We start from the raw sequence: 21,544 nt of genomic DNA, 5'->3' as shown, positions 1-21,544 counted from the left end.
CATCAATAAGCTTTGAGACCAGTCTGGAAGTCACAGAACTCTGCACTGGCTGCCAGGTTTGGCTGACAAGCTCTCCCTAGCAACAACTGCTACCAAAAACACAGTGAAAAAATTTCCAGGATAAACACCACGCAGAGTCCCATTTCCCACTGCCAGCCAGGCACTGTGAACTTACAGCCAAATGCCTTGGCAGGAAGGACCTTTGTACTGCAATTTACCTGCAGGCTGCAAAAGAAATAAGCTTGCAGCAAGTAATGGGTCAAATTTACACTGACAAAAACATCACAAGCAGCCAGCCCTGGCAAGGTGAAAACTGCCCAGGAGAGCTCTCAGCTCATGACAAATTCAATTCCTGCACTGCCAAAAGTGCCAAATCAAGGTAGAAGGGGTGTTTTGGGGCATGCCTGGTGTATAAATAACACCTGTGTTGCTCTAGGCTCTTCAGCCATCATGTGCTGCCCTCTCACGGGCCCACAGCTGGGGTCTATTTCCCAAGCTGCTGTGAGGTTCAGCCAAGCTCATAATGAGAGAATGGATATTTAACACCATAAAGAATCTGGGGAGATCTCCATGCACTTGGTAGCAATGACGTGCCCAACTGTCTGGCTAAACTGCCAGTGAACAGCAGGGCACAGTGAGTAAGTGAAATTAGCTTATCCTCTAGACACAGGGGTGGGATCATGTTCTCCCCAGACTGATCAAATATTCCCATTGAATGGCCAGAAGCTGCATCTCAGAGGGAAATCCCAAGTATCCCATCACACACAGCCCATACTGGCAGAGCTATAGATGGGCTGAAGAAACAAAAACACTATCAGCAACTGAGATCCTCATACTCACTCTGAACTTGTGCAAGGACTGGATCCAAGGGTTTCACTTACACAAAATTTTGAGGAAAAAAGAAAATGTGTTTATGAATATGGAACTTGGCTTCAGGTTGCAGTTTGTTTCAGTTTGAGCAAAATGAAAATGATATTATAGCAACATATTCATGTTGTGAAGCCAAGAATGTATTTTAGTCAGTCCTAGCAGCTGCACTCATACTGCTGGCTCACAGCTGTACACTTGCAGTCCTACACTTGAGGTAAAAGCAGGAACAGGTTTGAATCCCAGCTCACACTCTCGCAGCACTCAAAAGCTCCACTTCTGCCCTACAGGAAGAGAAACAAATGCTTCCCAAACTAGCCCAGCCTTTTGCTATTCTGAAGCATCCATCCTATCCCTGACACAAAACATTTTGACATTTCCAGGAAGCAAAAAATTCTTTTTGCAAAACTCAGAGCACAAAAATATTGTTCAGTCTTTAACAACCTAGAAGCTTAAAACCTCCCCTCATTGTGATCATCTACTTCCACCACAAATTGTCAAACTGTAACAGCAGTGCCAATCTTCTAATTTATCTGAAATTTCCTATTACGTTCAAAAAGAGAGAAGAGAAGGTGAGAGGCAAGTGAGGAAACATTTCAGAAGTTCTAAATCCTGAAATCAGACAGGTACATGAGAATCTCCATGCATATCACAAAATGAGTTTCCAAAATCCATGGATGGATGAAGAAAATTTGAAATACTATCTTGAATCCTAATTACTCCAAAGTGGAAAAATGAATATAGCATTTATGAATGCCTGAGTGGGCAATAGTCCAGAAGAGCTTTGTTTGTTTTTTTAACAGGAAGGCCCTTGAAGCCATGTATGTAGTTCATAAATGAACAGAGGGCAAGAACAATTGCTCAGTTTGCTTTGTCTAATTCATCTCATTATGTTCCTGATGGTGGCTGAGTAAGAGCAGAGATGAAAAGCTATTTTCCTAAATAAATACACACAAGTGTCTTTCAAATACAAAAGAAAAAAAAAGGAATCTTCCTTAGTAATTTATTTTCTTGTGGGTGTGGGTACTATTAATCTTAAACGCATATCTACATTGTTGGAAATACACATATGAAGTTTCTTTAGGTTCTTCAGACACTGCAAAAAGGAACGGGCAGAAAATAAACTTCTTAATCAAAGAAGAAAGACTGATGAAACACAACTGCAAAGCAAATGCAGTTCAATACAGCCTCAGCAACCTGAACTATACCTGTGATAGCTTGCCAAAGGAAGCACTTTCACTGCTCTGAGATTGTCTGCCATAAGGACCCAGGTGGGCCCTTCCAGTCTGAGCTACTGAAAAATAATTCTGGAAGTAATCTACAGCACCTCTTTCTGCATCTTGTTGACAAATACAGCATCCTTACAAACACTGCTGCGTCAGTATGAGGTATCCCAGAACACAGACAAGCTCACTTTCACAGGTTCTTGTCTGAAGTGGAAAAACTCACTTCACTGATGTTAAACATGGGATCAAGAGAATACTAGGTCAAATACTGAAGGCAGCCACCTTGCAGACCTTTAACTCTTTCATACTCTTTTAAAATCTGTACTAGGCTCCTTACTTTTCCTCCTGCTGTTTTGTTCTTGTACGAGAACCTTAGTCCTGGTAAAGAAATAACATTTACACCATCCTGATGCCCCCAGAGGTACTACCTTGATTTTGCTGAGCAGTATTCAGGTTTTTGAGGTCCACCTCTATAAGTTACGGACTAACTCAAGTCATGGTGAACCTAATAAAAAACTTCCCATCAATTACAAGGGCAATTTGGTCCAACTCAGGGGGCACAAGTGTACATCCAGCCAACTTTGAAATTAATCAAGGTGGGGAGAGGGGAATTTCAAGCAATAAAATATTGAAATTTCAGAGATAATTGAGTTCTATGTTTAATGCATCATTCAGATGTTACAAACTGAAATATTTTGCATGGGATTAAGATAAATAGAATTTGTCTGAAGATGACCATCATCAGAGGATATATACTGACCACAGTTTTTTCAATGTCTCTAAGCACAAATTTCTTAAAAAAAATACAGATGTTAATTTAACAATTTCTAAGTACAAAAACAATTGAGTCAGTAAATACATCCCTAAATGTTTAAGACACTTGAATTATCTGTTGGCAAAAATCTTTTCATTTGCTCAAATTAATGTTTAAATTTCTGCTAATCAATCTGCACATATCAAAGAGGCTTCAGCAGGCAATCTATCTCCATTGCCAGAGGCCAAATTGTGCTGAATACCACTGACAAAGGCCCTTTTCCCTGGTGGAGCCAGTATTAGGAAAGAAGCCAAAATACTATTCTCAGAATTAAAATCCTGAGGTGAAAATGCTTTCTAAATACAGCAATGGACAAGACAGTATATGCTATGATTTACATAAAAATGCACTGCATATAAATATTTGAATTGCAATCAGCTAGCAGTGAATGTGAAAAAGCATCTAGAAGCAGATGTGACACAAATAATTGAAGTGGTAAATTGATAGCAAGAGCATCCTCTTGTGTCTTAGAGGCACACTTCAAATTATTATATAAGTGCAGGTAGTCAAGTTTGTGACTGTGCTTAGAGAGAGACACAGGACAAAGTCTGTACCTCCTTTTACTATTGCATATAGCAAATGCCAGAAGACATTCAGTGGTCTACAAATATGTAGGCATGTCACAAGTTCTCTTCATATCAGGAAAACACTCATGCAAACATCAAAAGTGTTTTTATGTAGATGGATATAAATATTTACACAGAAAAGGTGTATATAGATATCCTACCCCTCTCTCTAACTCACCAGTACAATACTGGCATAAGCTGTTTGGATAGGAAGAAGAGCTACACAGGTCACTTTCTGTCTGTACTTTTGCTTTTTAATTTGCTACATTAGAAAGTTCTGAATGTCTCGTATTTCATTAACTAGCATAACAGTGAGATAACTGAATGAAGTACTTTCTACTGCACAAAATATTTTTTTCTTCTCAGTTACTTTTTCAGAAATTATTTGCCTAGTAACAACTTTTAGGAAGTCAAAGTTTTGCTTACAACAGAAAACAATAAGCAAAGTAATTACATGTCTTCCAAAAGGTTGACATTTTCAAGTGAACCACCCCACAACAGAGAACTCTTTTACTGCTCATACAAACATGCTATAATCAAAGTTGCAGAGAGCTTTAGGGAACTTTAAGCCAGCAAGGTGTTAGTAAGTATTCTTAGCACAATTTTTCTTAAAACACTGTTCTTTTCTTCAATGGCCTATGCTCTCTGTGGCTTTTCTCCTCAGAACGTTTTTTATATGTCGATCTTAGTACTAACTGAACAGCTTCAATATACATTAGATAACAAAGTGAAATCACTAGTGGACTAATTTGGTTTTCTCTCATCTGCTACAGAGACCTTAGACTAAAAAAGGTCTTGAGATGAGAACGAAATAATACAGTGAAGTTGCTATTGGGGTTTTTTTGGTTTAGTTTCATTTTTAAGAAAAGCATTATTCAATTATTTGACAGCCATAGGTGGCTCCCTCTATACACAGTCCCTACATTGATATGGCCCCTGAGAAATGTGTAATTAAGAGTAACTTCAGCACTGCTGAAGATAAAGGGGATGAATGAAAGGAAGGCACCTTCAATTGACTCCAACTGGTTTGGGAAGGAAGATGATATTTTTTGTTTGTGCAGCCTCCTTGGAGAGGAATCAACAGAAGGTGTGTGCACCCAAGTGATGACCACACAAAGCAAACAAGGTAAGTTAAACCATCTTTGACTGTGAAGTAAGATCAAAGCTTCTTAACTAGGTGTTGAAATCCAGGAGGTTTGTAGAGAGTCTGGGAGTAAGAGGGATGATTTCTGTTGAGAGCTATAGAGCTGGACAGCAGCTGTTTTTTGTATCACTTGCCTCACTGTTTTGCCATGGAGTTGAAGCAGCAGTTACTTACAGAAATCCAGTCTGGACACAGCATCTGCTTGATTAACATACAGTGAAGAGAACAGTAGAAGAACTCATGAGATTTCCACCCCAAACTGGAAGTCAGTAGCTCTCCTGAGCCACAGACACTTTCACAGGCAGCTCAGCTGCTCTTGAGGGACCTCTGTGATAGCCACTTAAATTCACAAATTACCCCAGCAGCATCCCAGAGTGTTAGAGTTTAATAGCTGTAATAACGGGGAATGTGTGGAGATTTTCTAGCACAAATTTGTCTAAAGGCTTTAAGCCAGGGACTCAGTCAATATGCCATCTTATTTATTGAGACAACCTGACTATATTGCAGTGGTTAGCTGTAGTCCACATCTAGACGTATCATTTGTCTTAATTGAAACGTTTACAGTTGAGTAATTTCAAGTGTTACTTTAAAAGGTTCAGGTTGGAGATCAGGAGGAATTTCTTCCCAGAAAGAGTGACTAGACATTGGAATGGGCTGCCCAGAGAGGCAGTGGGGTCACCATCCCTGGAGGTGTTCAAGAAAGACTGGATGTGGCACTTGGTACCAGGGTCTGGTTGACAAGGTGGTGATTGGTCACAGGTTGGACTCAATGATCTCAGAGATCTTTTCCAACCAAATTGATTCTGTGTTTCTATGTAATAATTTTTCATGTCATTAGTGACATTACTCAGAAAGGATAGAGGGATGCTGCCCCAACACAGTTGAAGCCACCAGCAATAGAAAACCATTGGTGCAAAACTACAGGTGCTTCAAATTATGTAATATTTCAAGTTAATACCAGCCTATTTCAATGCATCTTCAGTCTACCATGTCTTTCATGTTAAATCCTGAAGCTAAAATAAACCATTTAATGAATCAAAGTGTGAATACACACGCAGATTTTTGCACCCACTTAACCATGTTTGCTTGAAAACACATTAATTCTGTAAGCCTGACTGGATTCCCCCTTTCACAGCTGTACTGTTCCATTACTCCCTCCTAGAACACACTGCACTTTCAAACAATAATGTCAGAACTTATGGATATAAATGGAAGTTTTGCATAAATAACCACCTAAACTATTTCTTAGTGAGAAGGGAAAATGCTACCAAAACATAAGAAAAGAGAAAAGAATCTTCAAGTGCAGCTGGCTTAGGGAAGAAGAAAAAGCAAAAGATAACTGTAAAAACCCAGCTAAGAAGATAGGTCAGAAAAGCCACTAAAATCCTTCTCCTCCAGTGTAATCCTTCACCTATGCCCTATTTATGTGATTCCTTACAGTATGTTTTGTCCTTATTCCAAGGTTACGGGGACCGAAGGGAATAGGCAATATTGATTAATGGTGTTTCAGAGATTGAAGAGCTCAGCTGAAATTACACATTCTTTGAGAGGTGTTATCTTTTCAGAAGAGCAGGTGCGAACACCATTTCAGTTGTCATTTATTTTATTTTCTGCTTTTCTTGACCATGTTGCTAATGCAGAAGAGAAAGTTTATTATTCATTATCTTGTGCAGTTTGATAAGCTTCTCTCATAGAATTGAAGAAAGACTCAGAGCACATTCAATCATCACCTCAAAGGGAAGGAAATCCAAGAAAGCTTAAACACCTCCCTGAATGATGCAGCTAGAAGCCATAATGCATCACTGAAGCTGTTGTGTTGCTTGTACACAAAATATTTTCAGAAAAGATGAATGATAAATTACAGACAAAAAGGATATCCCAGACATACTAAAATGGTATTTATTGTCTTCATTTGCTTTAGCTTTTATTTGTCTAATTAAGGACAGGTTTCCCTCCTAAAGTCTCATGTCCATGTGATAGACATGCACAACCCAGGTAATATCTGTAAGTACAGTCTCAGCTATTAGATACAGAGTGACATCAGACAGGCAGTCGACTTGCACCACAGCTCCCACACTCTCCAACACACCCCTTTTCCATCCTCTAACAAAGCAGTTTTCAGTCAGACATGTCCTTACCCCTCTTAGCTGGACACACACTCAAAACTAAAAAGAAAGTATTTAACCTGCTGTTATCACTGTCACTCAACTGAAATTTTCCAGTTCTAGATGTCCAGAGAAAGGTTCCTAAATCTGAATTTAGACACTTGATTTTCGAAGACACAATGTGCACTGACTGAAGTCAGTGGACAGCTCAGGTGTAAAACACCTCTGAAACCTGGACATTTTTGTTAACCATGGGAAAAGCAAGACTATTTTTAATCCTCCATATTCTGAGGAACTTGAGACATAACTTTACATCATTTCTTCCTCATTTTTCACAGATTTGTCCCATTTTTCTCACTTATATCACCCTAATAGTTTTCTCTCGTCCTAAAAGCCCCTGAGATAACAGAGCTCAGATAATTCGTATTGTTATTAGGACTTTCTTCTCTTTCAGCCTTAGAGGATTATGTCCATCTGACCTGGGGCATCTATTCATTTAGTTGTCTGCTCTCCCTTTCTGAGGCAGCTTGAGCTTCATCTTTGGTGCATCCATTGTTCTACTTTCTTCAAGGTCCTGTCTGACTTTCTCTCCTTTTTGAATCTCAGCTTCATTTTATTTCTATGTCTAGGCAGCAGAAAACCAGCAGCAGTTCAGAGAAGTAGATGGCAGAGAAGACAATGGACATCCACACAGATGAAGGGATCCTCACCATCCCCACCTGATAAAATGGGCATTATTAGGGCAGAGGAAGGAGCACAATACATTCACATCATCCAGTAAGAGTGTCTGTGGTCAGAAAACCCTAATATCAGAGAATAGGCCTCTCCCTTCACTTAAGAAGCAAAAGCAACCAGGCTCCCTCCTCCACCTGTCAGGAAAACACACAAGCTACACACCAAAAACAAACCTGCTGTATGTGGTGACAAAGCTAGTGGATGAAAAGACATGCTATGTGTTATGTCCAGCACACCAGGTGCCTACTCCATCCAGTTCCATATTCAGTCCCATCAAAGCTGTCTCCTGAATTCACCAGCAGCCCTCCTTGCCAGCTAACCAGAGTATTTCAGCTGGATATACTGCTGCTGTATGAAGGAGAGAAGAAACGGATCTTTCAGGGAATTGAAGTCCTGTGGATTTTTTAAAACTTGAGGTGGGCTTTGGACTGGTGGAAGAGCAATGAAAATAAAGGAGGATTCAGGGAAATGTGCTAACGGAATCTCATTTACAAAACTGATGGGCTATTACCTTTTCTCTCTTCCTTGTTAGTGAGCTGCTCAGAAAGCAAAGGGCATGCACCAGCAGTCCAGGAGGAGAGACAAAACCCAACCTGAGGAAATGATTAATGTACAGTCATGCAGCTTGCAAGTGAAAAGAACAGCCCTTTTATAGCCTCAGTAGGCTGAGGCTGTAAACCTGCCTTTAACAACGAGGGAAAAAACATGGCATGTATGGCTTGTTAAGAAGCAAACACAGCACTGACAATTTTTCACTGATACACCTGTGACACCTCCATGTGACAATGACCTTACTGATCTTGAAGTCGAACTATTTATGCAACTGCAAGGACTATTCTTATTTACAAATAACTCTAAATGAATCATCATGACTGTTTTCACTACAGCAGGAGAGGAAGACTGTATAAAAGAAGGTGGTTTTTCCTTCTAAAAATCATAAGGTATCACCTAAGAAACCAAGTCTGCCAAAGGGTTGCACATACACAGTACATTTCTTTTCCTTTAAGGCCCATATATACATGTCAAACATAGGAGCTCAGTGTACATATACATACATGCATACCCACCAGTTTCTGGGCATCTGCTTTTGTTCATGATCTTATAAAGGCAATCCAGCACTTTTGAAATTAAACATATTTTACTGACTGATCAATTGAAAACAAGGGATGAAACACAAAATCACTGCACAACCCAAGTTAACCAAACAAGGAAGCCTTTGCTTACCCCAGGATTGTTAAATAAGAAACTCCAAAGATCAGGATAATAGTTTAAAGTATGGAGAGAGTAATTACAGTCTCCTGGAAGACACTTCTGCCTGAGGTGAGTTAGCAGCCACATCCTCAGATTAAACTTTCATCAGCAGATCTCTGTATTTCATCCATCTTTCATTATGGCAGAGCTTAGAAAATCAGCTGCTCATATGTCATTAGAAAATCTTTTAATCTTCCAAAGCAGAAACTACCCAAATAAATTATTACAAGCAGAAGAGTTAAAAGGAGGGCCCGCAGACCATTTTGGGGTTCAAATAGGTCAAAATACAGGGAAATATACATTTCTACAGTATTTTATAATTGAAATACTACCTTTCACAAAAAACCCCAGTATGTTTTATTATACAGCTTCTTGGACTAGAAGATATAGCTAATTAATGAAATTCATGTGCAACAACTTCTGGAAGAATTTCCTACCAGAAACTGGCATTTCATCAACTTCATGAACACTTATCCCACCTAAGCAGCAATGTGATCCCTTTTTGTAATACCTTTTTCCTGGGTATGGCAAACTCATAATCAGGGAAAGTTGCTTTTGCAGTTAGTGAATAGCTTTAGTATTTCTCACTTCAGTAGCAACAGGTGATTTTACCAGGATGACCCCAAGGACTGTGTGCTAATGTATTAATGAAAAGAGTTGCACTGCAATTTCCAGCTCAACAATACAGTTTTCTCAGCTTGTGTTCTCCTGTCACCAAATGCTTTTTTCTTCTGTGTTAGTGCTTTTTCAGCAAATGCTACATTTTTTATGCTAACTCTCAAAGCATGTTTCCTACACTGAACATCTCTACACCCTAAACAGATTGTACATCTGATTATGCAGTCATAAGTTTGTTCTTTCTGCTTGTTGTTTTGATCTTCTGCTGTTTAACACCACATGCAGTCTGAGTTTACTTGCAAATAATGGCTACACTGCTTTTCCCACAATCTTATTTTTTAAAATGTGTCATCAAAACATTAAACAAATTAAATTTCAAAAAGAGTGGGCTCCAGTCCTGAAAGTCATTCTGGACACAAAATTTCTGTAGAAGCACCTATCAAAATTCTTACAAACGGCTATGAATAGGAAAGTTCTGAAATAAAATTTCTTATGATGAAAAAACCCCAAATTCCAATAAAAGTGGCTAAGAACATTTGTGTGCCAGCAAATGAGATATTAAAGCTGGTTTTGACTTTGTGTTTAGGTATTAAATTTTAATAGACAGTTTCTTGCTGTTCCTTACAGCAACTGGTCAAGGGAAGTAATGCTCTCTAGAAACAAGAAGTGTTCACTTTGAACACAGAAAGGCCCACTCCCACTTCTGACAGTAGAAGAAAAAATTCGTTTATTTCCTCTTCCAGTTTCTCTGTATTGTCAATGCCACATATATTCAGGAAAACATCTGAGAAAGCTGCTACTTTTTATGACCAAAAGGAAAAACTGGGTTTGAGGGATTCTTGTTGCTTGTATTTTTTAAATTGGACCTGTACTTCTCCCACGTATTCCATAACTAAACATTTTTTCTTAATAGAGACATGAGTTTCTGTAGAGGGATTCCTTATGGAACAAGGGCATATGATACCCCTGGAAAGATTGGACAACCCAGGGGTGCTGAGGAAAAGCCCCTGAACAGGCCCCTGGCCGCAGGCAGGCCTGGAAAGCACCTGGCTGCAGGCAGCCCTGAGAGTCCTTGGCAAGGTATACACTGGTCGGCTCCCCTGCTGATTAGAGGCCATCTAGAGGGACTGGGCGTGAATCTTTGCAAAAGTAGATATAAGTTGGCATAGTTGAACAATAAAGGGAGAATGATGCTTAATCGTATCGGTGTACGTGTCGTTTATCCGGCCAGCTCTCCAGACTCTGTCCCTAACAAGTTTCTGCAGAAGTCTCTGCAGAGCTGGAATTCATCTTTGGCCCCCAGATATGGCATAAAAAAGGGCAGGAGTGGGATCAGAGATTTCCTATGTCTTGCACATAGCTTTTGGTAAATGTTGTGGCATACCACAGCAGGTCAGAAAGGGCTTATATTCATCTAGGAGAGTCTGCTATTTCCTCCCATCCCTGGTACATTTCACCAAAAGCATATAACATTACTGGTGCCACATGATTGCAAAAGGTACATTTCTCTTAAATGTTTCCTAAAAACATCCATGACCAGGTTCTTTCTTTAGGAAAAGCAGGTACCCAGCCTGAAGAAATATGATTATTTTATTTTATGAAGAACATAATGGAATTATTTTATTTTACAAAGAAAAGTAAGCATTTGGGAAAAGAACTGTAAATTATTTTAAAAAAATTAATGAAAATCAAACCTGACATCCTTTACTTGGTAAAGCTGCATCACATTTAGGTGCCCCTTAAAATGCTCTATTTGTTTTCTGACCAAGGCAAAGTACTACAAAAACTGACTTGAAGGGAAATGTGTAATGCACCCATTTTCTAATGCATACAAAGCACCCTAATGGTTTATTCATTACACGTTAGAACCTTTTTACTTCTCAGCATTTCAAACTGGATTTGCCCCTCTTAGATCTCTCAAAAATCTGTACCAATGGAAGTGAAAAACAGTTAACCCATGCCCAGTCAACAGTCAGTCATTTATCAAAGTAAAAAAATTAGAAACCTTTAGTCACCTGAAAAATTAGTCACCTTTCCTTTTGGAAATTTAGCCATTGATAATCAGAGACTTGTTTTTTACCTTTAAAATCTTTTACTGGGAAAGATTTTTCAGATTTGAAATTACATTTCCCATCAAAAATTAGAGACAGAAACCCCCAAACCCCTACTATTGCAAATATCTTGACAATCACAGAATGGCTTGGGTTGGAAGTGACCTCAAAGATCACCTAGTTCCAACTCCCCTGCCATAGGCAGGAACACCTCCCACTAGACCAGGTTGTTCAGAGCCCCATCCAACTGGCCTTGAACCCTTCCAGGGATGGGGCATCCACAGCTTCTCTGGGCAACCTGTTCCAGTGCCTCACCACCCTCACAGTAAGGAATTTCTTCCTGAGAAACCTGCCTTCTTTCAGTTTGAAACCATTCTCCCTTGACCTGTCACTATATGCTCTTGTAAATAGTCTCGCCCTATCTTTCTTCTAAGTTCCCTTCAGGTACTGGAAGGACACAATTAGGTCACTTCTAAGCCTTCTCTTTTCCAGGCTAAACAATTCCAGTCCCCTCAGCCTTTCCTTGTACAAGAGGTGCTCCATCCCTCTAATCAACTTGGTAGCCTCCTCTGGACTTGCTCCAGCAGGTCCATGTCCTCCCTGTGCTGGGACCCCAGAGCTGGATGCAGCACTGCAGGTGGGGTCTCACCAGAGCAGAGCAGAGGGGCAGAATCCCCTCCCTGGCCCTGCTGCCCACGGTGCTCTGGATGCAGCTCAGGACACGTTTGGCTCTCTGGGCTGTGAGTGCACATGGCTGGGCCATGTCCAGCCTCTCACCCACCAGCACCCCCAAGTCCTCCTCAGCAGGGCTGCTCTGGATGTGTTCATCCCCAGCCTGTGTTGGTACTGGGGGTTGTACTGACCCAGATGTAGCACCCTGTACTTGGTTTTGTTAAACCTCATGAGATTTCCATGTGCCCACTTCTTGAGCCTGTCTAGGTCCCTTTGGATGGCATCTCATCCTTCAGGAGTGCCAACTGCACCACTCAACTTGGTGTCATCAGCAAATTTGCTGATGGTGTGTTTGATACCTTCACCTATGTCATAATGAAGATATTAAATAACACTGGTCCCAATACAGACCCCCTGAGGGCCACCACTTGACACCGATGTCCCTTGAGACTCTGAACAATTGACCACTACCCTCTGGAACTATCCAACCACTTTCATATCCATCTAACAGTCCACTCATCAAATCCATCTCTCTCCAATTTAGAAAGAAGAATGTAGTGGGGGAGTGTGTCAAAGGCCTTTTAGAAGTCCAGATAAATGACATCTGCAACCCTTCCCTTGTCCACTGATGTGGTTACTCCATCACAGCCAGTATCAGTCAGGCAGGACTTACCTGACCATTATCAAACATGGACACAAAAAGAAAAAGCTTACTAGTGTTAATCAATCCTTACTATCCCTGTGTCAGGATGGGTACTAAGATCCTGGACTTATTTGATGTGAATGGCAATGTTTTTGGTACATCAAAATGCTCATTCAGACAGGGAGACAGCTCACTGTCCTGTTCCAAGTAAGTCACTTTCACAACCCTGTTTCCACAGCAACGTTACATGAGAAGCAAGAATGCTACCAAAGATCCGTCAGGAAGGAAACCTAAAGAAAGACTGCTTCCAGGGCAGGAAGGCCTTTAGCACACACTCCTGGTTGCTCCCTACCACAAGGAAAAACTTCAGCTCCCAGGCAGGCACATTTCAGGGACAAACCTTAGTTTTCTGCAACACTCTTGGGGATTTTCTTACATCAAGAACTAGAAGCAATAGTAATGGCTTAAACCCATTACTTTTCCCTCAATCCAACTTTTTTCTCCTTCATATCAAATACCTCAAGAAGGTAGAAACACACGCACACATTCAGAGCATTGGCAGTACATTTAACTTGGAGCAGCAGGAAGGCATGCTTTCACATAGCCAGGAGAAACATACTATGAGACATATTTGAAAACATGCTTTTATACCAAGAAGTACTACATATATCTGAAATAAATCAATGTTACGCCTGCAGTTTTATGCACCTGACTGAATTAACCTGAAAGTCTTGTTCAATGCAGGTTTAACAAAGCATGTAAGTGATACACTACAAAAAGCAGAGAGTTTAAAAAGTAACACCAGCAAGAAAAAGAAGAATTTACCCACCTTCTCATGGCCCCTGGGACAGAATTATGTGTACTGTGTATTAGCAGACTGAAATAACACCAAGTCAAGACAGATAAAGAGAGCAAACACTCACCGACCATTGTCACGCCCCACGCCCCAGACTCTGATGCTCACGATGGGCTGCGAGTGCAGAACTGTGCGGTCCATGGGATCAATCAGGTTCAGCATGTCATTTTCCAGTATAAGGTACATGTCTTTGCCCTGCAATTCCACCCAAAGTACAATTACACAGTACATCACCCTCTCAAACTGGCTGGGCTCAAGGTGTTACATCTGTGCTGTTCAGCTTCATCTTTACTCAAAGTTTTGGTTTATTCCAAGAGCCAATGAAAAAAGTTCATATACTTCTGGTATGAAAAAGATCTAAGATGTTATCTTGCTGCTATATTTTTAAACAATCCCAATCACAAAAATCTTTGATGTCTTTTAAATGCAACTCATTCAGACCCAAACTACTGAGTTACTCAACAAATTATGTGTTTATCTATTTTTCAGTAAATTCTTCCAAATACATGAGAAGTCATGGTCTGTCTTACTACTAAAAGCTTACATATAATAATATATGTAATGTACACTAAATGTATACATTAGTAATATATACTAAAACCTGTACTTTTGAGGCACGGTTCCTTCCTTCAAAGTATTTTGTTTCCATAAAATTTAACCAATGGATTACGGGAACAGACAGCAATTTGCACATGTCAAAGGATTTATGGAATACTCTTTGAAGAAAGATTAAAGGGGAAAACCCAGCACTAAGACCTGAATGTGAATTCTGCTAGTGACTGTAGAATCCTGGAGGCAGGACTTCTCCCCGGTTCTTCTGGCATGTAAGAACAAGGACAATGCTTTTTTCTCTTATAGGAAACGAATTTAGAGACAATTTTCCTTTTGATGCTAATTCACAAATGTTCATCTTCCTCTTCTTGATAGCATTTGTAATAGGTCTGCTGCCTCTTCTATCACATGTAATATCCCTCTTCTTGGAGGCTGTATATATACTCTGCAGACCATGAGATCCCACAGAAATGATCCTGGAACTATTGCTGAGCAGTAAGACAAGCTCCTGCCAATCAGAAGGTGGAAGCTATCAGCTAAATATAGAGTAATTTGTTTCCCCTCTTGTGCCAGAATCTATACATGAACAGAAAGAATGGACAGGGTCTGAATCCCTACTGACTAATGTTTCAAAACTGACCTTTTTCTTCACCTCAGTGATACAGAAACCCTCTTCCCACTTGCTGACAGTGGCTCAAGTCTTAATGATGTCTAATTTTGTGTCTGTGTGAGAAAAACATTCATGTCACTGTCAGGGCTTTCTGCCACTGTTTGCAGGCAAGGCAGCAAGGGGCAGGCACTGCTCATCTTCTCTCCCAACCCCAGGTCTCCTAACGGATTCAAAGAGAAGCTGTGACACAGAGCTGGCAGTGCAAGTACCAAGAGGGATGTGGGAGAGATAGGCGACACCTGGTATGTGCAAAGCCAACACAAGCATGTTTTGCCTGATGGAAAAAGCACAACTGTGGCCAAGATGCAAGGCTGGATATATAGGCTGCTCCTGGAGAAGCAGAAACAGATGTAGCTGTGATAGTCATGCAAAAAAAAAAATGGGGCAAACCAGCAGCACTGAGCTGTTAGTGGCAGACAGAAAAAGAAATATCATAAAGAAAAAGAGGGAGAAATTTGCTTGGAGGTCAGAAGCAGTAAACAAATTGTGTGAAGAATGCAACCAAGTGTCATAAAAATTGCTTTCTGGGCCCATTTTCTACTTATATATTTGTTCCAGAAGGAAATTATTACAGGAAGGTAAAATCTGTTCATCATGCAAAATACACTGGGATTAGAGTAATGAGACTGAATCCAAATTAGCTGGAAAAAAATTGGAGAATGGGCAGATAAGCAACATAAGTCACAGGAAATTATCCTTGCAATGCTCAGGGGGATCACTTGTCCACAGCCAGAAGCAATATATTTTGCTGAATTTTGTTGCCTTATTATACAAAAGCTATTTTAGAGATGAAAACACTGCATAGGTCTAAAAGAAATTATTTAGACAGGCTGGGAGCTTGAACATGGGCTTTAATGTCTCAGACTGCTGAAGAGCTGCAGAGATCTGATGGTTTGAAATGAGGAAGAGGAAGAGCCATGCAGGGAAAGTGCATAAAGGAAAGAGAAGCTCAATCCCAGCAGTTTTTCTGGAAGTGTTAGAGGCTGCTGTATATAGGTCAATGGCAAGAACATATCTTTTTCATGTAAGTGGTATTGTAATGTACAGAAATGTAATTCATGGCAAAAGAGCAACACAAACAGATGAGTAGCATTTTTGTTTTTAGATTTTACAGAACAGTTCAAAATTTATAGGTAATTTCTTTTGGAGCAAAGGGCATGAAATCCCACATGAAATTCACTAACAAAGCTTCTTCAGGGTCAGGATTTTACCCAGGGTGTGGGAGTTTTTTGTGGTTTGTTCTGCAGTTTTTTAAACCATGAAAACTTGGGGCTACTCCTAACCCCAATTTCACTTTTGTTACATTCTAGCTAAAGTAAATCTTCAGGCAATCTTAAAACCCCTTCGTGCAGTCATCTAGCTTCATAATAGATTCCTGCTATAATTGCTCCATCTGATATGTCATGGTGGAGTACAATTTTTTCAGATTCCTCTCTAAAACATGACTCTTCTAATCATTCTTGAAGCCTTACATTGCAGGCAGGAAAATATGATTGGATGTAATGAACTCCTTTAGAATCAGAAAGACAGTTTACTTCAGGAGCTGCCTATTCAAACAGTGTCTCTATTGTTTTGTCAGGCTGACTTTTTTTTTTTTTAAATGAATAGCATTCTTAATTTAAACATCCATTCAAGAGGACCAAAACTTTTCACCAACTTGGCTTGAAAAACTGCAAGGGTTTCCAACAAAGAACAAGGGGACTGACATAGAGAAATAGAAAAAAAAGTGAACATTATCTCTTAAAACTAAACAAAAGCATATGAGCTCAAACTAAACAACATATTTCAAATTGATCAAAGTGCTGCCATCTGAAAAATGGATGAGGTTACACACATGTAAAGATATTGGGGTTTTTCTTCTCCTTGGGTCAGCAGTAAGTCCAAAGTCCATGACTTACACATATCTAATTGCTTGTCTAGCCATGTTATCTAAATAAAACTGTTCTCAGGTGTAAGAAAGAAAGGAAAACAGTATTACTCTGTTCATTTATATGTACAATATATATTTCTCACATATAACCCCTTCTGAAGTTATTTTAAATAGATAGAACACTATAAATGTGTTCCTTTAAACATAATTTTAATTTTTAAGGGCACTTTCTCCCAGTTGCTCCCCCGTAGTGTCTCGGCATTGCTGCGGTCATAGCCAAGACAGTGAACTCGAGCCACAGACTGCAACAATAACTTGGGAGACTGAATGTTATTTTTCCTGAAATTTATACTGAAATGTAGACAAGTCTTTCTTTTAATTTCTTTTTTGTTTGGCAGTGCCATTTCTCTTAGATCACACAAGGGAAGGTTACACCATTCACCCTTTTGTCACTTTTGTATTCAGATCTTGTGTGGCAAATCCACATTATTGTAACCCTTCAGAAAATACCTCAGAAGAGAGGTAGAAAATAAGATTTGGCAGAAGTTTAAGTTTTTCCATGAACAATCAAATAACAAAGATGTTTTACTGCGGTTTTGTCTCCTATGCCCTCTGTACATCCTACCTTTTCACTTCGGACCCCTCAACATCTTCCACTTCTTCATCTGTCCCCAGCACACCTATTTTCCACACCACAAAACCTCAAGCTCCCTTCAGTTTTCCCCAAGTTCCCACAGTGTTATCCTCTCTTTGCTGCCAACTCAGAAAGAAGCACAGAGCAACTGTGGTCCAGTCGATGAAGGCACACTGACCCTTCAGCAAACCAAAAAGAGGAAAGCTGGGCTCTCTCTTTTTCCCTCAGTGTGTGGGAATCTGGCATCCTTCAAAACTGCATGACACTGGTGCACAGATTCAAGAGTTATTGGAGAGGAGCCAACAGACAGACTAACGATATGTAATTAATTTCCTTCTGAAACACTGATAAGATAATCATCCGAAGATAAACCATCTGTCCCTCAGTTCAAATCTTCTCATACGTTTCAGAACCATGAAATGGAAACAAGCCATGCCAGTGTGGGTTTCCTTAAAGCCCTTTGTCATTGTGAAACCTTTCAAAATGCGGTTACAAAGCATCACATCCAAATCTCTGGTCAGGAGGACGACTTCTACTGAATTTCAACAGTTTGGTTTGTGTGTCCCCAGCACTGCCATTGCACAGGTGTGTACTAGCACAGATGTAACATGAAAGCGAGATCTTTGTGGCATCTGCTGTCCTGAGCAGTTTGGAACAAAAATGTCAACATTTTCCCTGAACCCTTTCATATATTGGGCAGTGCCAGGCTGAGGTAGTGAAATCCCAAACACAGAACATGGACATATTTGTCCACAGAATTGTTCCTTTGGGATGTTTTATGATGCAAGAGGGATGTTCCAAGAGGAGGAGAAGTTCACTCTGTTCTTACCTCTCCCCAAATGCCAACAGTGTCTCTGATGTCATTTTTACAGTAAGAGAGTTGTCTGATGCAATTGTTCACAGCAACACTGCTCTTTCCAGGAGCCAGATCTTCTTCTGCCATTTCTACCCAGCCCAGAGATCGCACAGCAAAGCACTATAAAGAAACCAAAAGGTATCTGTCAGACAACAGCAACCAGGTAGTTACAGTTAAAGGTCTCCATCTAGAACAGGAAGAAATTTAAGGTCTTGTAGATGGGTTTATGCTCAAAGATAAGTAAATGAAAATGTAATTTGTGAATGGCACAGTGAAAACATTCAAAGGAACAAAGAAGAATGCATGAATTGCCATGAAAGGTATCTGTGGAGGTAACAGTAATGCCTTTCAATAAAATACTTCTGTTAATATAAAGGAGGAAACAAGGCAGCAGTAAATATTAGGATGCACAAATACAAAAAAAAAAAAAAAGGAAAAAGCAGAACTATTGAGTAGAATTGAAATTTTAGCTAGGATCTAGAGCTCTAATTGAAAAGGAAGAAAACTGGATTATGTCTCTTGTGAGATACCCACTGTCTGGCTCTTAACCAGAAAATTACATTTTTTTGTGGATTATAGCAATCACTTCTATAGTAAGTTTACCTAAGGTAGCAAACAATAACTAATTCAAAGCTAAGAAAAAGATAAGCTAGCATAAGAGGAAAGCAGACTTTTTCTAGAAGAAATTTAAAATTACCTTTAAAATAAAAACTCTCTAATTATACATTTTTTAGCAGGAAGATGTTTAGCCAACCAGAGCACTCAGTTGGCAGAACAAGCCAAGGCAACATTATTTTGCACATATGGTACTTTATGCAAACAAAACAAAATGGAAGAAATTGAATGGCACCATCTCTACCCTACATCTTCTAAGGCAGAGACAAAAAAGTGTTAATTCTGAAAAAACACCAAAACCTGCTCATTTGCTCTCAGGCTTTATGGTGGGAGAAATACAGACATCACACTAAGTCAATAGGAGTTTGTCTATGAGACAAGACTCCTTCCAGAGCACGTTACAGGTGTCCCACTCTCAACTGCGGGTGCACCGCCAGCAGTGGGCACAACAGGCTTACTGCTGTACCTCCTCACCAGACATACCCAGTGCTTAAGATGGTCCCCAAAGGTTCAGCAGTAGGAGGCCAACACTCGTGGCTCAGCGCTGCTGCCTTGTGCCACACGGCTTTCTTTGCTGTCGGCAGCATCCTGCAGGGGCCCGGGAAAGCAGACAATGATCCTGGGAGCTGCAGGAAGGAAGGCAGCACCGGGGACTGCTGGGAGCCCTGCTGCCTCCAGCAGCACACTGCCACACGGGCACAGAGCCCAGCAGCTGCAATAGCAGCTCCATGCTGGAGTTACCAATCCTTCTTCTTAAGATGCAGTAAATAAATCAGCTTCAGAGTTCAAAAGCTGAATTCATTTGCCACCCTCTAAAACATGCTGTGAAATCAGTGAGGTGATCAAGCTCACACACCATCACTGGTGTGCCACTTGGGAACAACTGTCCTCAAAAAAAACCTACCCCAAAACACCAAGGTATTTTAAATATGCATGATATGTCAACTTCGGCAAACTAAGGGATGAATAAAATTCACCATAAGGGTGAATTCATAAGGGATGAATAAAATTTGGATAAAAAGATTAATGAGTTTCTCCCTCCCTTTAAAACTTCTCCTTCAGCCTTCTTTCAGTTTGCACAATGCACTCATCCAGGCTCACTTTGCCAAGCAGGAAACCCAGCCTAAGAAACTGCCTTCTGTACCTCTGGTACCCACTCCAACGAGTCACTAGTGATGCATCTCATCTCATCTCATCTCATCTCATCTCATCTCATCTCATCTCATCTCATCTCATCTCATCTCAGGTACCAGACAGCAAATACACTCTGCAATTGTGTAAAACTCTTTAGTGAGTGTAGGTAAAAAAATTAAAGCCTTTCACGCCTCCAGCTTTTTTGTGGATTTTTTTTTTCTTTTTTTTTGCTTTGCAGACATGGGAATCAACATGCAAATTCTCCCACGCTGCTGCTTCCTGACCCAGCTCTGCTGGAAACCCACAAAAGTGCTGACTTTCAATTCTCAAAAGCCATGAAGGAGAAGGTGAAAGAGGAGACAAAGGAGGGGTCAATACTCAGGGGTGCTCTTCACTTCAGGGCTACACAAGATACTAAAAAAAACATTTTTTAGCAATTAGTAAGGTGGTCTAATCTTAAGATTGCAGAATTGTTTCAGGCACATCAGATACTCATGAATCTTGCTAAAAGTGCTGCTATACCCACTGGGGTATTAAATATTTATCTTTGCAAGCTTTAAAAATAGTCATTTTTTCTTACCAGAAGAAAGGGGTTTTTTTACAAGTATTTAAATATTAAATTGAATAGCAGAATACTAGCAGAGAGAAATATTTTCTAAATCATAAGAGAGGTGAAGAACTAAATATATACAATAAGCATACTGTTTCCTCATTGCTCTTCACATCTCAACCACATCTGCAATTTGTTAGCTGCTCTCTGAACATAAGGATAAATACAGAATCACAGAATGCTTTGGGTTGGAACAGACCTAAAAGATTATCTAGTTCCAATCCCATGCTGTGGGCAGGGACACCTTTCACCAGACCAGATTGCTCAGAGGCCCATACAACCTATACAGCCCTTGCACTGAACAGAGTGTCCCTTAAGAAGGCCAAAAATTATGAAAGACTATCAGTTCAACATGACAGCAGGTAAATCTCTTATAGTAAAGATGGTGAACTGTTTTGCTATTTTTCTCCTGGCCTTTTTAAATTCTATGTTTCAAATGCTCCAGTGGCAGCATCCACTGTATTTATTCAGCTCACTGTCATAACAGTACAGAATGCAACTCTTGTCTACCTCACATATTGCCCTCCATGCGAAGGACCTGGCTTCCTTCCCTGCTTCTATTCCCTCTTGGTGCTTTCAAGTGAGGTAGACATGAGAAAGTCCTTGGCTTCTGGCACCTGACAAGCTTTTGTTTGTGTATTTCACAATAAGCCCTTACCATAACCCAAACAAAATGCTTCAGAACAACTTCATGAAAACAAACCAATTTCCCAAAGACTTGCTGCAAACAAAAACCTCTCAACAAACCCTAAAAAGACTCAACATGCTACTCACAAGGGAATGCATGTACCTGAGTACATATATAAAAGTAACTTTCTTTTGCTCAAAATACACCTGAAGCCCAAAAAACTTCATATTTTTTGGTTAACTGAATACATATGCTGATGTGACTCAGAAGTCATGGCTGACCTTCACATAGATTTTCATAACTAGAAAACAGGAGCACTCAATAACATGTGACACATACCAGGGTCCACTCAGTATCAGTATAAGAGAACTATATAAACACACACCTGTGGAGTGGGAGAGGTAGAAGTCTGAGCATGCATGCCTGC

At 40.1% G+C, this 21,544-nt stretch overlaps 1 protein-coding gene across 10 annotated transcripts in view; it reads right to left on the bottom strand.

Annotated features, from left to right (window-relative positions):
* The window catches only part of APBB2 (amyloid beta precursor protein binding family B member 2), a 169,936-nt gene that overhangs the window by 32,604 nt on the left and 115,788 nt on the right, over positions 1-21,544 (bottom strand). For all 10 annotated transcript variants that reach the window (XM_082282134.1, XM_082282135.1, XM_082282138.1 and 7 more), the window contains 2 exons: positions 18,104-18,250; positions 13,616-13,743 (listed from right to left, as the gene is read on the bottom strand). In XM_082282134.1, the coding sequence (XP_082138260.1) occupies positions 13,616-13,743; positions 18,104-18,250 (275 nt within the window). The remainder of the gene's footprint in view (positions 1-13,615; positions 13,744-18,103; positions 18,251-21,544) is intronic.

Source organism: Coloeus monedula, assembly GCF_965178545.1.
Source record: "Coloeus monedula genome assembly, chromosome: 5".
Lineage (NCBI taxonomy): Eukaryota > Metazoa > Chordata > Aves > Passeriformes > Corvidae > Coloeus > Coloeus monedula.
The sequence above is the reverse complement of the archived record's forward strand: the minus strand, read 5'-3'. Positions and strand labels throughout refer to the sequence as shown.